The 15,962-nt window shown below is 40.3% G+C and overlaps 1 protein-coding gene across 4 annotated transcripts in view; it reads right to left on the bottom strand.

Moving 5' to 3' along the window:
- The window catches only part of AUH (AU RNA binding methylglutaconyl-CoA hydratase), a 112,745-nt gene extending 97,380 nt beyond the window's left edge, over nt 1–15,365 (bottom strand). For 3 of the 4 annotated variants that reach the window (XR_004061506.1, XM_030968999.1, XM_030969000.1), the window contains exons 1-3: nt 15,130–15,362; nt 6,051–6,118; nt 5,868–5,955 (exon numbers count right to left, since the gene is read on the bottom strand). Coding sequence is in view for 3 of the 4 variants with exons in the window: in XM_030968999.1 (XP_030824859.1) it covers nt 5,868–5,955; nt 6,051–6,118; nt 15,130–15,355 (382 nt within the window). In the remaining variant the exon portion in view is untranslated. Of the gene's footprint in view, nt 1–5,867; nt 5,956–6,050; nt 6,119–15,129 lie in introns of all 4 variants that reach the window. The other variant, XM_030969001.1, reaches the window with a different exon arrangement.
- Nucleotides 15,366–15,962: the final 597 nt, after the last annotated feature.

Below are 15,962 nucleotides of genomic sequence, written 5' to 3'. Positions count from 1 at the left end.
AAAAAAAATGAACATTGTTAGATTTTCATATTCTTACTGAAAAACCTCCTGGAAAACTCTGCTTTGCATTTTTTAGCTCTGAAGAATCCACTGTCATTCTAATTACTCCTGAAATTTAGTATGTGTTGTCAGGTAGTAGAGGAGCATTTGGAGTTAGATGACTAAGGTACTTCCAAAAGAAAGATACTTAAACGAGTTTTTCTTACTGGGATTTTTTCTGTATATAGACTAGAGGATCAAACCACAATACTAACTGCACTCTCTATTGGCTCAGTTGTTCAACATGTGCTCTAGAAAATAATGACGGGAATTAATCATCGAGAAACACAACATCAAAATTAAGAAGCAAAATCATCTACATCAGACAAAGCAAGCTGTAGAACTAAAATGTAACAGATGACTGTGCACACTCATAAGACAGAGCTGCCACATGGCTGACCAACCTAACGTATTTGATGCCACTGATGTTGATCTAGGAGAAATGCAACTGTTGTTGAGTCTAATAGTCTACAGCACCTGGCGTCTGAACACTGGTGAAAGCTTGGAATGAGAAAGAGGAAAGAACCTAGCAACAGTCTAAATACTAAGGCATTTATCTGGGGAAATGAAAGGTACATGCAGCAACAGAAATATTCAGAAGACACTAAAACATTTTCATGTGTGATCTGAATGCTTAAGAGGGAAGAGTGGAGTAATACACAAAATCTTTTCTCAGTTTCTGGTGCAGGAGCTGAAATCTGGAGAACCAAATATGGTCTGGGAAAGTATACACTCCTCCTTGCTTGCATAACAGAGACTGCAAGAAAAAAGGAGATTACACCCACAGTAATACCTCCCTACTACTCCTGCTAGTTCTATAAAAATAAGAGTAGGTCAAGTATTTGAGAGCTATTATGAAACTCCTCTACTCCTCCATATTAAAACCTCACAAACAAAGAAGTCTTCAAGGATCTGCTCTACCAGGCTTGTCTGCTTCATAAACTTCTGCCAGAAAAACTGCACCAGCTGGAAGTGGCAGCCAGGAATTCAACTCCATATAGCCAATTCAACTGTGATGGAAACAAAATTTTGATGCAGACAAATTATGCCAACAGGAAAAGCATTTGGGTTGGCTTTACTCATACCACAGACTCAAATGGTGATTTTTTTTTCTGGCACAGAGATTTCTTCTGCTTTTCCAAGAAGGGACTTTATTGGCCGAGCTGCAGTAACTTTTAGGTCAAAGTGGTTTAAAGAGCTCAAATACCAAAATTTTTCAAACTGTCTTGAAAGCCTGTTACAAAAACAGCAAAAAGTTAACTGTTTATATTCTGATATCTCTCACAGATTTTTGAAATAAGGTCTCCAAAGAACAGTAAAAATTGTTCCAAAGCTTGCTCTCTTCGCATACACACATATACAAAGCAAATAACCCATCAACCTCACAATATCTATCATACAGTCCAGCTCACTTTGAAAAAACAATCCTGAAGAGAGACAGTTCTAAACACTTACCCTCTAAACACAGTCATCACAAAAGTCTCAAGAAGTTACAAGTTACAACAGAAAGCTCTCCTAACTCTCCCAGGCAAATCAAAATCTAGAAGCAGTGTGTTCCTCTAGTCCTTTTTTCCTGAAGGAGATAGTAGGCTTTCTTCCTGCATATCAAGAGAGACCAGATGGATGCAGGGACACTGAGAACAACTCACATGTGGATTTTTAAGAGAAATTATCTGTGACTGGACTTAGACTGTAAGAGTTAAGCAACTGTCCTGGTTGTTCAGGCACCAGAGGTACTACTCTGAATGGTAAAACAGTAGCAAGGGGTTTTATTTATTAGCATGAGCTGTAAATCGAACCAATAGACTATGGGCCAGTAAATTACTACCTGAAACAAATTCATGAAGAATATGGTTTTTTATGCTTTCTTGACAGGACATGAAGAGGGATGGAGGAACATGACAAAACCAAGAAAAACAACAATACAAGGAACAGCAAGCAAAAAGGTAGAAAGAAAAGAATATAATCAGAATCTGTTTCTTTAATCACTATAACAATCAACACATAAAACTGTTTAAAAGGAAAGATTATTACTTGATTCCATAGTTTTCAATTGCAAAATATGGCATAATCCCTATTTCACGTCATCAAACATACTGACAAGAGTGGGTGAGATAGGAAAAAACAGAAGAAAGCAGGAGACCTAGAACCATGCAGCAGTCTTCAGCTTCAGCCAAAACATATCCAAACGTAAAATTCTATAACTAGAAGTTTTATAAATATTATCTCACCTTCTATTCAAAGGCTTAGAAAATTGAACAACAAAAGCTCTAAGGTGCAATATTAACTTGTTCAATTCTTCAGACGAAAGCCATTCTCAAATACTTCTGAAAACTGAAAAAACTGCTCTTAAACGAGTATTCTATTTGTATTTTTTTTTTGACCTCATGCAGTTAAAATCAGAAGAAGCCCTGTCTCCAGAATAACTCTGATTGAGCAGTGAGGTTGGACCAGATGACATCACTGAAGTCTCTTCCAACCTTATGCACTCTGCAAACACACCAACACAAAATTAGATTTTGAAACAACTTGTGGATACTGCTTCCTCTCTTCCTCACAGTACAGTATCATCCAACACTGTTATGCAGACTTATCTCTACAAGTATTTTGAAGATGAAAAAAGCCTAAAAATCTGCTCACAAAAAGCACCTCAGCAGTATCACTAATATACATATGTTAAAATTATATTAATAATGAAAAATCAAGCTATTCAAATTGCCTATGTGAATGTAATTTGGCACCTTATGTGAACACAGCACAGCCCATCATTACTTGATCACAGACATTTTACACATAGGACACCTGCCTTATTCCATGCATAAGCCTATGCCTTCCTCAATGTCAGGAAATAAAAAGACTCCTTTACAGACTCACCTACTATGGCTGCAGAATGGTGCAAGCACATAGACTCAGCTTACATAGGCCAGGACTGGTCATACATGTTTACTCCAGAAAGACCAATACTTAACTTATTTGATTTCAGATGTAGAAAGAAAGGAGCCAAGAAGTGACTCAGTGCCTGAGCATTTCTAATGGAAGCACAAGAAGCCCTTACAGACATAATTACTCAAAGACATAGCCCATGCATAATCACAGACACCCTTAACCCCAGACATGCAAGGCTCTGATTTCTGGGTGTCCCTTTTGATCAGTGCTAGAGAGTTAATGAGGAGCTTTCTGCACCCATGGATGTATGAAGTATTAAAAAGGAGACACAAAGAAAAGAGTAGGTAAAGACTAAAGGTGAATTTTTATGCAGAAATGGAAGGATATGATTTCTGGCACATCTCTACATTCTTTTATACAATTCCATTTTTGTCCCCCTCCTATTTCACCATGTGAAAATATCATCATTTGAAATCATACCCAAATCTACATCAGTCATCAAAAGAGTTTAAATATTTTAATCATCCACACTGCTACTTTCAGAAAAATGGTTGGATGTCATGTTTTGTGGACTAGGCCTTAGAAGGAAACAAGACACTTGGCTTGTGGCTTTCACAGATATGTGTTGATAGCTAAGGAATGGCAGGATTTAATGATCTTGGACTTCATTCCACACATAAAAGGGAACTACATTCTAGGACAAAGTTTCCCAATATGCGGTCTGTAAAACATCAGATGGTGGTCCAAAAAATAATCATAGAAGTGTACTTTTAAAAACAGAGATTCCCACACATGTTAGCAAGAAAACATTCATGAGGAAATACAAAAAATAAGAACATTCCAGGTTTAGCCTAACTAAATAGCACTATAAGGCATAAGAAAATGTGACATTTCACTAGATGATCCTTGCATTTTTTAAGGAAATTAAATGTTCTTGAAGTAACATATTCTCCTTTAACATTTAAGTTTGAAAACACTTTCTTCTGTTCTACTGAATTTCCTGAGTCCCCTCCAGAAACTGCCTTCTTACATCCAGTATGTTCCTCTCCTCATCTTACTTCGCTAAGCTGTTAACCTGTTTTTTCCAGATTGCACTATGCTTCCTTTATTATCATTCTCTTTAGAGACACCCATTAAAGTCACCTACTGAAGCAATCCATCCATCCACTGTGCAATTTTCATCTATTTTCATTAACAAACTCTGCCTCAGGTATTCTGTTTCATTCTAAATTTCAGTTACCACTGTTAGAATACCATTTATTTCACTTGTTCAGCTACAGGAATCTCCTTTCTTAGGACACTTGTTTTACCCATCACTTTTTTTAAAATTAGAGCCACCTAGTTCACATCCTGTCTCTACTCTGTGGGTTAAGATCCCAATATAGCTACCCAGCCTTTGTTTTTCACAATCTTCTTTTCAGGACTAATTTTCCTTCCTAATGTCCTGGTATCTTCTCTGTTGTTATGTCTTAATACATACTCTGAATTGCTTGGCTTTCTAATCCAGATAAACAAGCAGCAATGAGTATGTTAAATCTTTATACCAAAACAGCTCAGAAAAGACAGCTAACAAAGAATACTGGAAACATACTCGGAGCTCATAAGTACAATAATGGAAGCATACCTGAGATACTCTCTCTTAAAATCAGAATTTCTGCTCTCCTATTTCCAATACACCACTACTACAAAATTCAAGAATGTCAAATAAAAAACATAGTTTAAAAAGCCCAACAGCCATCTTTTTATTTCAAGTACATAACATTTAACTTGAAACACCATTTGCATGTGTTGCTCTGATGCTTCATCAGTTTAAAAACTAGAGGGTTTTTTCTGAGATGACTAAAACTTAAAACTTCTTGATTTAAAACAAGATACAACCTTTAAATTAAATATGCTGATTAATACACACACATTTAACCTATTTATATGTATTACTAAGCACTGAATTGATTATTCCCTTTTTTTCCAAGACAATTATTTTCACAAGTCTGGTAAGTGAAAACTGTATCAGCATGAGAACAGGCCTACTAAAAGCCAGAAGAATTTTAAACTCAACTAAAAGTGCTTAGGTACGCTACATATTTAAAAACTGGAAAAACTATTTTGCATTTAAAACTAAACTAATTATGTTATTTGGGCTATCAAGAATAACAACTACAAAAATGATCAGAAAAATAAAATTTCAGAACTGATCTCCTCCTTCTTGACAGTTATATTAATATATTAGAAAGAACAAACTGTTTTACTTCTGTTTTCCGTTTCAAATGGATGTAAATTAAATTTGAATAAAGTAAGATCTGGTTGAAACATGTTTAAATAAGAATAATATTTGCTTGATATTCATAAAAGATACTGCTGTATGAATTGATCTTGACGTGTCAGCGAATTCTGTTTCCCAGCATCTGGTAGCTGAGAGCTCCTGCTTTTCTGAGCACTTTGGCAAGATTTATATACTGTTGGATTTGTGGGCTGGGATGTGTGTTTTTTGTTTTGATTTGTTTTTAATTTGAGAATACATTCAGCCTGCAGTAACATGCATATTCATCATGAAATTTTAAGTTTACATATGTTTCTTTAATTAAAAGTTCAAGTTAATGCATTTAAAAGAAAGGTTTGATACAGCTTTCTACAAAGCCTCCTTATATGGCCTCAAATTATTTGCACCTCATTCTGACATACTGGCAAGAGTTTCTAGATCAATTAAATGATTCTTCACTATCATGGTTAAACTATTATATATTTTGAAATACTTTATGACACAGAAGGAACAAACCCAATATTTGATTTGTGTTAGCAATTGAGGAAAATAATTTAAAAATGTTTTGTTTGTTACTGAGATTAATATATGAGAAAGACATGTTTCCTTGGAATCTGGGCCTTTTTTTTTTGTGCAATAAGAGAATACAGATTTTCAGCTTTTTAGGAAAATTAAGTTTGCATACCAGCACAGAATATCCCCGGGACTTCACTCCGGAGTACAACAGTTCGTACTTTCTTATCAGATTTCAAAGCATCCACAGCTTTTGACATCTACAGAGAAAAGGAGGAAGGGGAATCACCAAACACTTTTTAAAGTGCTTCATTCCAATACTTCACCTTTAGTAAAAACTATTCTTTTCACTTACCATTTTTACAAGATTTTTGCTAAGTGCATTCTTGGCATGAGATCTGTTTAATCCAAGCACCACAATTCCTGGAGAGGAAGAAAGAGCACATCATTGTTACAATGGAGTGAAATATGTATCATCTATGTAAATTATTATTATTTTGAAATTATACAAAAGGCATTGAGGACTGAAAAAAAATGCTAGTGTAATCACTACTGAGTTTGTGAAAGAAAATAAAATTATTTATTCTTTTCAATACTCAACAGAAATTACACTTACTTTAATAACAAAAATAGGGTCATAACATCATTGTGTAGAAACAGTGCTTACAAAGTTTGAATGTAGAACTACACAACTGCAAGCACAAATTTCATGTTTCTGCATGAAGTGCTGACACACCATCAGGAAAGACGCTTAAGTGTAAAGCACATATTTCCATATTTAGAGAGACTATCTCCAGAGACTTTTTAAAGCATGAAGTGCTATCAGAGCAAAAACCAGCAACTCTGATACAGGTAAAAGAAAGCCATAAACATAGAAAGAATGCCACCAATGGGAAAAATTGGTATTTTTTTGTTTTAAAAGGAACAAAAACAAACAAAAAATTCTCTCTGAAACACAAAAATCAAGCTCAGTGCTTGGTACATGGCTCCAAAGGCACAGTCACAGCTCCCTTAGTCCAGTTACAGATCAATTGTCTAACTGATTACCTGTGCATTGGTTTGAATATTGCAGCAGAAACAAAAATTTTCTTTCTTATGCCCCACTCACCTTAACAGGCATGAATATGAAAGAGGAAAATTCTGAAAAGTCTATTTTGGCAATGCCTAAGTTTATCACAATTATAGCAATCTTTAAGACAATTACTGCCAGAATCCACACAACTGCCTGAGTTCAAAATACCAGCACACAGTCCTGATCCTGCCCAGGTAACATTTTATCAGTCAGGCTCTTTTATGCAGAAAATGCAAGGATAAGGGGGAAAATAGGACTAGGACAGGACCAGGAATGAAAGGCAGAAAGGAAGCTCTGTCTCAAACAAAAATGCCCACAGTATTGCCACCAACCTATGATATGAAAAAACAGAATTCCAGAAACTCATTGTTTGCCCAGGTGATTACTACTTCACCACTCAGCTTTGAATGTACAATCTATACATAATTATGCTCCTGTAGCCTTCCTTGTCATCTCAGTGCATAGTGTTTCTTCTATTTCTGGAAAACCTGTCCTCCCTTAGGACCGTCTGAGCTCCCTTCCTCTCCTTCCTCCTGCATGTATGTTGCACACACATGCACAGAAGACAAGATTTAAAAGAGCTCCTGCTCCTTCTGCAGTTACCAATTTGAAGACAAAGTCTTCCATTTGTCAGCTACCACTGTCAAGATTCAAATAAAAATAGTGTCAAATGCAGTAATAAAGCACACATGCCTTTCTTGCTCTTGAAGGTACAGTCAATTGTTAAGTATAGATACCTCCTAAAAGGGGAGTGGAGCCAGGTCAACCCAAATGACCTTCATTCCTTGTTCTACAAGCCTGAATTCCCACACTTATACCTGAAGCTGGAGATACTCATTCAGGACCACCCACAAAGGTCGCCACTCAGCACTTGCATAGGAATCTGTTAACATGCTGTTAAGCAAAAAGGAGTGGTACTGTAGCACTTTTCTTCAGCTGTTACAACTTCTTCTCCAGGAAGAGGATCACTCCAAATTCAAATATTCCTTATGTTCAACACAAGTAGATTAGTCAAAAGCATCATCCTACGTTAAAGCAACAAAAAGACCCTTCACCCTGACTTCACCTTTGATTTTCAGGCACTACAAATCCCATGCTTGAATAAACTACAGATGCTATTACTCAAAACCATACTTCAGTCAGGAAATAGCATCCTTTTCAGAAGCACGTTATACTCAATGGCAATAACAATGACACTTGAATTTTTCTTCTCCCCACTGGAGCCAAAAGACTGCTACTCCATGACCAACAATAGTGTATTCAGAAGGAAGCTCCACTTAACACTAAAGCACTTTAAAGATTTTTTCCTACAAAGGAATTATCCTTGAAGACAAATCATAAAAGTTGATTTTTCCTTAGCAGTGTTGTATGAAGTCATGAAACTATCACTTCTGCTTTCTTCTACAGAAGTAAAAGATAAAGATGGCACCCACCTAGTTGTTTTCATTTAAGTATGAAAAAAATATGAAGCAAGAAGTGCAAGAGGAAAAGTATAAAAGGTTTGCAAGGGATACCTACATATTGCAGAGCTATATATACAAAAGACATGCCTTACAGTCATATTTGAATCATTATTGTTCTGATATGCCATTACCACAAGATCTGAGCATCCTGAGGATGGAAGGGACCTTAAAGATCATTTAGTTCCAAGCCTCCTGCAGGGACACCTTGCACTAGACCAGGCTGCCCAGAGGCCCATCCAACACTGCCTTGAACATCTCCAGGGATGAGGTATCCACAGCTTCTCTGGGCAATCACTTTCAGTCCCTAAAAGTAAAGAATTTCTTCCTAATATCTAAACTAAACCTGCTCACTTTCAGTTTAAAGTCCCTCTCTATGTTTCTTACAGGCTCCCTTCAGAAAATGGAATGTCACATTCGGCCATCCTGAAGGATGAACAGTTCCAATTCCCTCAGACTTTTTTCATAGGAAAGGTACTCCATCCCTCTAATCATATTCATGGCTCTTCTGGACCAACTCTAACAGGTCCATGCCCTTTTTGTGCTGAGACCCCAGAGCTGGATGCAGGGTTCCAGGTGGGCTCTCACCAGAGCAGAGCAGAGGAGCAAAATCCTCTCCCTCCCTGGCCCTGCTGCCCACGCTGCTTTGGATGCAGCCCAGGACACGTTTGGCTCTCTGGGCTGGGAGTGCCCATGGCTGGGTCATGTCCAGCCTCTCACCCACCAGCACCCCCAAGTCCTTCTGGGCAGGGCTGCTCTCCATCTGCTCATCCCCAGCCTGTGCTGATACCAGGGGTTACTCTAACCCAGTTGCAGCACTTTGCACTTGGTCTTTTTAAATTTCACGAGTGGGACTCACTTCCCAAGTTTGTCCAGCTCCCTCTGGATAGCATACCATCCTTCAGGTGTGTCAACTGCACCACTCAGCTTGGTATCATCTAAAAATTTGCTGAAGGTGAACTCAATCCCCTCATCTATGTCATCAATGAAGATACTAAATCACAGTGGTCCCAGTAGAGACCCCTGAGGCACACCACTTGTCACTGACGTCCATCAGGACCTTGACCCATTGACCACTACGCTCTGGATGCCATCATCCAACCAACTTCTCATCAAGTCCATCCATCAAATCCATCTCTCGCCACTTTAGAAAGAACGGTGTTGTGGGGAACTCTGCAAAAGGCTTTCCAGAAGACCAGATAAATGAAATGTGTAGCTATTCCCTTGACCACTGATGGAGGGAATTCCACCATTCAAGGCCAGTGGGTTGGTCAGGCAGGACGTGCCTTTGGTGAAGCTGTGCAGGCTGTCTTGAATCACCTCCCTGTCCTCCACGTGCCTCAGCACAGCTTCTAGAAGGATCTGTTCCTCACAGAGGGAAGGCACAGAGGTGTGGCACACGGGTCACTAGTTTCCAGACTTCAGCTTTCTGTTCCTTTTCAAGATGGGTACAATGTTTCCCTTTTTGCAGTCATGGGGGACTTGACCTGAGGGCGGTGACTCTTCAATACCTGTTACATCGTCATTTAAAGCATTTAATCATGGCTCATTTTTCCTAAAGCACACGCATATATATGTGGTTTCCGAAATCCTTTAAAATAAACTGTTTGAAAACTCTACTTGTGAAAGAAAATATATTAAAAAGTAATCATTAATAAACAGAAGTAGAAATTAGTAGTAGTACTATAGTAGTAGTAGTCTTTGCTTTGTTGGTGTATCTGTACGGTATCAAAAATGTGACAGATCTACTAAGAAGGAATAAGCATTCACATAATGCTAAACCAAATATTTATGTCACAGTTTTTCCTTGGAGTCATCCCCACATTATTTCTGGGACACACTTCAGCACATAATGTGCATCTATTAAAAATACATCTGCATACTGAAAACTAACTTCATCTTAACTTGCTAGACTCTCCAAGAGACAATGATTCCCAGTGCTGTCTAATATAAGCAGCAATATTCCTGTATACTACTTTCCTAGCCAACCATTAGAGGCAAAGCATACACAAATGTACAATATATCCTCTACTTACAAGTTGCCCCTGTCAAAAGAGAAAGGTGCTTGTGGTACAATTATCAGTGTTCAAGAGAAAAAGGAAATGCAACTTATATTACAAAAGTTATACCATAAAAACGAAAGTTATATTATAAAATGAAAGCACAGTAAAAGCAAGAAATGTCTTTCACTGAAATAAGAACACATACATATCTGGAAGATAGTTTTAAAATATTCATAAATTTCCAGAAACATCCTGGTTTCAAAGCATACACTAAATTTAATACTTGAATAAAGTGAAGAGATTAGATCCTGGTTTAACTACTGTTTGTATCAGCACAAAGGAGATCTTACTTTTAATAATGTTTTTTATCTCTTTTATCTTGCACATTTTAGAGATCAAAACATCATCCTCAGTGTTTGGTAGAAACATATTTAAATGGTTACTTAAAAATTAATCTTGTCTTTAAACCAGTATTAGACATTTTGCCAGAGTTTGAAAGATTCACTACATTTGCATATGAAGTACTTGCAGAATTTTTTATTTGTATTTATTTTATTATTTATTTTCATTAAATACACACACACAAGATATTTTCCATAATTTAAAAAATATTTTTAAAAGTCTGAATTATGCTTTGAAAAGTGGAAGGGGGATCAAAGTAAGTTATTTTTAAGCTTGTTTCACTTAACTACTCAGATACACCAAGGCAGACAAGTAGACTTAGATGTTTTTTATTCTCAAGTAGTTTCTTAAGCAAAACAGGAACATATGGTGAATATATCATGCACAATTCTGGTGGCTTTCATTAATTATCTTATCAAGAAGTATTTAAGTGAAAAATCACACAGATGTGTACTAACCAGCACTTTTTAAAAGCATCAAAACACTCTTCAAAATCCCCTATCTGAGCCTGTTTCATCTCTAAATTCTGATCTAACTCTTTTCTGCACTTCTTAAGTTAGTAGATCTCACCTGCTCAGCCCTGCTTTAAACACAGTAAAGGGATGGGAAGCTTTTCCAATTTATCAGCTAGCTATCACACCAACCTCTGAGCAAACAACTTCAACCAAGACTGTATTTGTTTTTGCCCATTCCATGTATATTAAAATTCCAACTGATGAAGACCAAAAGCTATCTTATTCTAAACTGAACCAAAACCAGCTGGGAAATTTGACCATAAGGAGTTATTCTAGTGTAAAATCTAAATTTTAAAAATATTTATATCACATTCCAGCAAGTGACACCATCACACTGGAGTCTAGACTAAAAAGATATTTCTCCCCATGGCACCTATAACTTAAAAATCCAAAGCACTAGGGTCATTTCAATTTGTAATGGGATCACTAATGCAATTTGCCCAAGTTCTGAAATGTCATTAACTGCAATACATTTCAGCCCTAGTGATGACCAAATAGAATCTCAAATAAAGTAAAAGATATATGCTTAATTTAAAAAAATTAATACACTGACAGTCATCTTTATTCACAGAAAACTGACACCAAGAGCTTCACAAGTTGCAACATGGGCAGAATATACAGGTATTTTGCAATCACATTCTTCAAAAATCCCACACATTTTGTATTCTAGTTCTGGTCAGATTTCAAATTTGGAAGCTGGAATGCCTTGAGTTAAAATCCCAGTAACTAGCCTTAGCAAACCCAGTCTCATTTTACTTCATGTTTAACAACTTCCCAAGACCTGGGGTATGCAAATCACATGGAAGTGATATGAAGCAGAACAGTTTGATACTTTGCCTACAGGCAAAGATTTGTCTGGTGCTACAAGACATGAGGCACGTACAGCCAGTTTTCCTTCCTCCCAAGTATCTGTAGTCCTCTCTGAGCAACATGGAAATGCTCGGCACGTGCAAGAGCACAACCACAGCATCAACAAGCATGTGTGTGCCATAGAAGGTAGTCAGAGAGCAGGGTCGGAGCATGCATGCACTAAGTCAAGAAGTATGTAATGGGATGGTGTGATGAGGCCACAGGGACACCAGAGTACCATGTGGGGAAGTCAAGAACACGAAATGGTAGATCAAGGAGCGGCAGGGTAGAAAAGAGCAAGGAAAGACCACAGGGGTGTTTACAGAGCTGGTGTCCTCACTAAGCAGAGATATTACATGCTGTAAGTAGATAAATATAGATGAACTTGGTATACAAAGCAAGGAGGAGAGTGTGTGCTAGCACTACAGGGAGGAAGCAGAGCCATGTTTCTTTTGTAGAAATGTTGCCTGCTCTTTGTGCTGCTGAAGAAGGCATATGAAGTTAATGTCTCCTTCTGGCCTACTTCTACATCCTTGTTCTTATCTTTTTCTAACAAACAGTGCTTGTTTCTGTGTCCTTCTGAAAGACAATACCAAAGAAAATTCCTTCCACTTCAGAGAATTCATTAATTAAAAATACACTGATTGAATCCTTCCTTATGATAGTATTTGTAATGTTAAAGCAGCTGTTGCTATCTCCAAGTTTTGGGGCTTTAGGCTACATATTCAATATGAAACACCTTCATAACATTACAAAAACAATGATTCCTAGCCAACCCAACAGCTGGAACACACTGCCTAATTCTATGTTTGTTGTGTAATAGAAATAAAAGTTGATTACTATGTAAGATCATGATATTTTCTACCACTTCTTGGTAAAGGACAAAATAAGCAAAGAAAAACACTCTTCTAACATTTTACAAACTCTTCTTTGCTCCTGTCTTGTCTCTTCCTTAACTTAAAATAATCCCAAAAAAATCTGAATAGATGTTTTAAACTAATTCCAAGTTTCAGAGTCAGCTGGAAAAACAGGACTAAAATAGTACATTTTAAAGGAAGTGGAAAGAGTTGGAAACAGAACTACAAGACAGAAGATAAATTCAGGATCAGATTATATCATCTTTACTATCAATCCTAAATAATGACAAAAACCTGCCCTCAGATGAAAACACAACATCAGTTTTCCCTTGAAAAAGAAAGAATAATCATCTAAGCTCATACTAAAATTCAAAGTTTTAAAGTTACCTCTCTGTATATGAATACAAATCTATGTATGGGCACACTGAACTCACAGGCATTTACCTTAATTGGCAGCAGGTGTGAAATAGCTGAGTTAATGTGCTCAAAGACATAAACTAAACTGTACATCTCAACACATGGTGGTTCCAAGATATATTCTCCATGTAAAGAGATTCACGTGCTGCAGATACCAAAACGCTATACTATGGACCTCTCCGTAAAAGCAGGTATAACATCATGGCTAGAGAAATAAATCCTCAGGAACAGAGTTTGCACTTACTTCTGCTCCACCATTCCTAGCCCTGCTGCATCCACAGGGGAAGGAAGTGACAAGCACCAAAGGAAGTGGAACACTTTCAAGATCCAGAGATCATCACATCAGAAGAGGAAGTACAAAGTGTCTGTTCTGTGATGCACTGGCTGCACATCATTAAGGAGTACAGATTTTCTTTTTTTTTTTTTAACCAGGCGAGTTAAAATAAGACTCTTGGTATAGCTGAGTAGAAAAAAGTGAGTAGTAGGCGACAACACTAAAATCAAGGAGGAGGATGAGATGATTACTAGGAGAGTGGCATGAGATAAGAGAATACTGAAGTCATATCTTCCATCACAGAAAACATGGATTCAGTTTTATGGCCTCTCTGTCCCCTGCACACAAGCACAAAACTGACGTCTGAAGCGGCATGACTCCAGACATTTGCTGCTAAACTTCATTTTCTCACAATTAGTGGCAAACAGATGCCAGTTCACAGAGGTGGACTTCACAAACATAGTACATATGCTGCAGTACTCTGGAAAAGAGGAGTGATGCTGTTGACACACCTCAAGGACATGACATCCACAGCAACCTAGACAGGCTCATGAAGTGGGCCCATGGGAAACTCATGAGGTTTAACAAGACCAAGTGCAAGGTGCTGCAACTGAGTCAGGACAATCCCCAGTATCAACACAGACTGGGGATGAACAGATGGAGAGCAGCCCTGCCCAGAAGGATTTGGGGCTGCTGGTGGGAGCTGAGAGGCTGGACATGACCCAGCCATGGGCACTCCCAGCTCAGAAAGCCAAACGTGTCCTGGGCTGCATCCAAAGCAGCGTGGACAGCAGGGCCGGGGAGGGGATTCTGCCCCTCTGCTCTGCTCTGGTGAGAGCCCACCTGGAACCCTGCATCCAGCTCTGGGGTCCCAGCACAGGAAGGACATGGAGCTGCTGGAGTGAGTCCAGAGGAGGCCACCAAGATGGTAAGAATGGGACACCTCCCCTATAAAGAAAGGCTGGCAGAATTGGAACTGTTCAGTGTAGAAATGAGAACGCTTGGAAGCGACCTAGTTGCAGCCTTCCAGTACCTGAACGGAACCTACATGAAAGATGAGGCAAACTATTTACAAGGGCATGTAGCAACAGGATAAGGTGGAATTGGTTCAAATTGAAAGAAAATAGGCCTAGATTAGTTAATAGGAGGAAAATCTTTACTGTGAGGGTGATGAAGCACTGGAATAGGTTGCCCACCGAAGCTGTGTATGTCCCATTCCTGGAGGTGTTCAAGGCCCGGCTGGATGGGGCTCTAAGCACAGCTGGTCCAGTATGGGGTGTCCCTGCCCATGGCAGAGGAGTTCGAACCAGATACTATCCAAGGTCCTTTCTAACCCGAACCGTTCCACGATGCAGTGAAGAGCCAAGAAGGACCAAGCTGACCCAGATCTGCCACTGCCATGCCGGCAGCTCCCAGCACTCTGCGACGCAGCCCCGGCCGCGGTGACAAGGAGAAGGAGGAGCCACCGCCCTCTTCCCGCCCCTCGCCGTCGGGCAGCTCCCCCAGGGCCGCCCTCTCTCTGCCCCGCAGGGGTCACCCTGGCCAGGCCGGGACGGCAGGTGCAGAGCCGCCTTTCCCTCGTTACCTTTGTGCTCATCATCCAGGTACCGGACGCGCAGCTCCTCCTCTTCCTTCGCCTGGGAGCCGTAGCTCCTCCCGGCCGAGGGGAGAGCAGCGGCGGCGGCAACGCCTCCGCGCAGCGGGGGCGCGCGGTGGCCGGTCGGGCCGAGGGCAGCGGAGGTCGCGGCGGCTGCGAGCCTGAGCCGGGCGCGCAGGAGGCCGAGCCCGCCCAGCGCCGCCGCCGCCGCCATCGCTGCTGCCGGCGCCGCCTCAGCCTCTCGCGGCCCCGGCCCCCGTCCCGCCGCCCACGTGACCGGCTGCGGCACGCACGGGGCGCCGCCTCCCCCCCTCCCCTCCCTCCCCTTCCCTCCCTCCCTCCTCCCCTCCTCTCCCCTCCTCTCCCCTCCCCGCGCCGCCGCCGCCCGGGGCCGCGGGGAGGGGGCGGCTCGGCCCGGCGGGGCACGGCTCCTGCGCTGGCCCTATCCCGGCTGGGGAAAAGGCTTGTCAGTCAGGGGAGATCTGAAACTTGACAGAAAACCAGCCCCATCCTGGGCCGCGTCCCAATCAGCGTGGGCAGCAGGGCGGTGTTTTGCCCCTCTTCTCTGCCCTAGTGAGAACCCACGTGGATCAGTGAGTCCTGTTCTGGAGTCCCTAGCAGAAGAAGAACAAGACACTGATGAAGTCCCGAGGAGGCCATGAAGGTGATAAGGGGTCTGGAGCACCTCCTCTCCAGAGACCGGCGGAGGGAGCAGTGGCTGGTGAAGCCTTGTGAAGAGATGGGGAAGAGAAGGCTGTGTAGACACCCCATAACAACATTCCAATATCTGAAGGGAAGGAAGTTCATCAGGTTTGGTAGCA

The sequence above is a fragment of the Camarhynchus parvulus genome, chromosome Z (genome assembly GCF_901933205.1).
Source record: "Camarhynchus parvulus chromosome Z, STF_HiC, whole genome shotgun sequence".
In the NCBI taxonomy this organism is placed as follows: Eukaryota; Metazoa; Chordata; class Aves; order Passeriformes; family Thraupidae; genus Camarhynchus; species Camarhynchus parvulus.
Note: the sequence above shows the minus strand (reverse complement) of the source record. Positions and strands in the feature narration are given on the sequence as shown.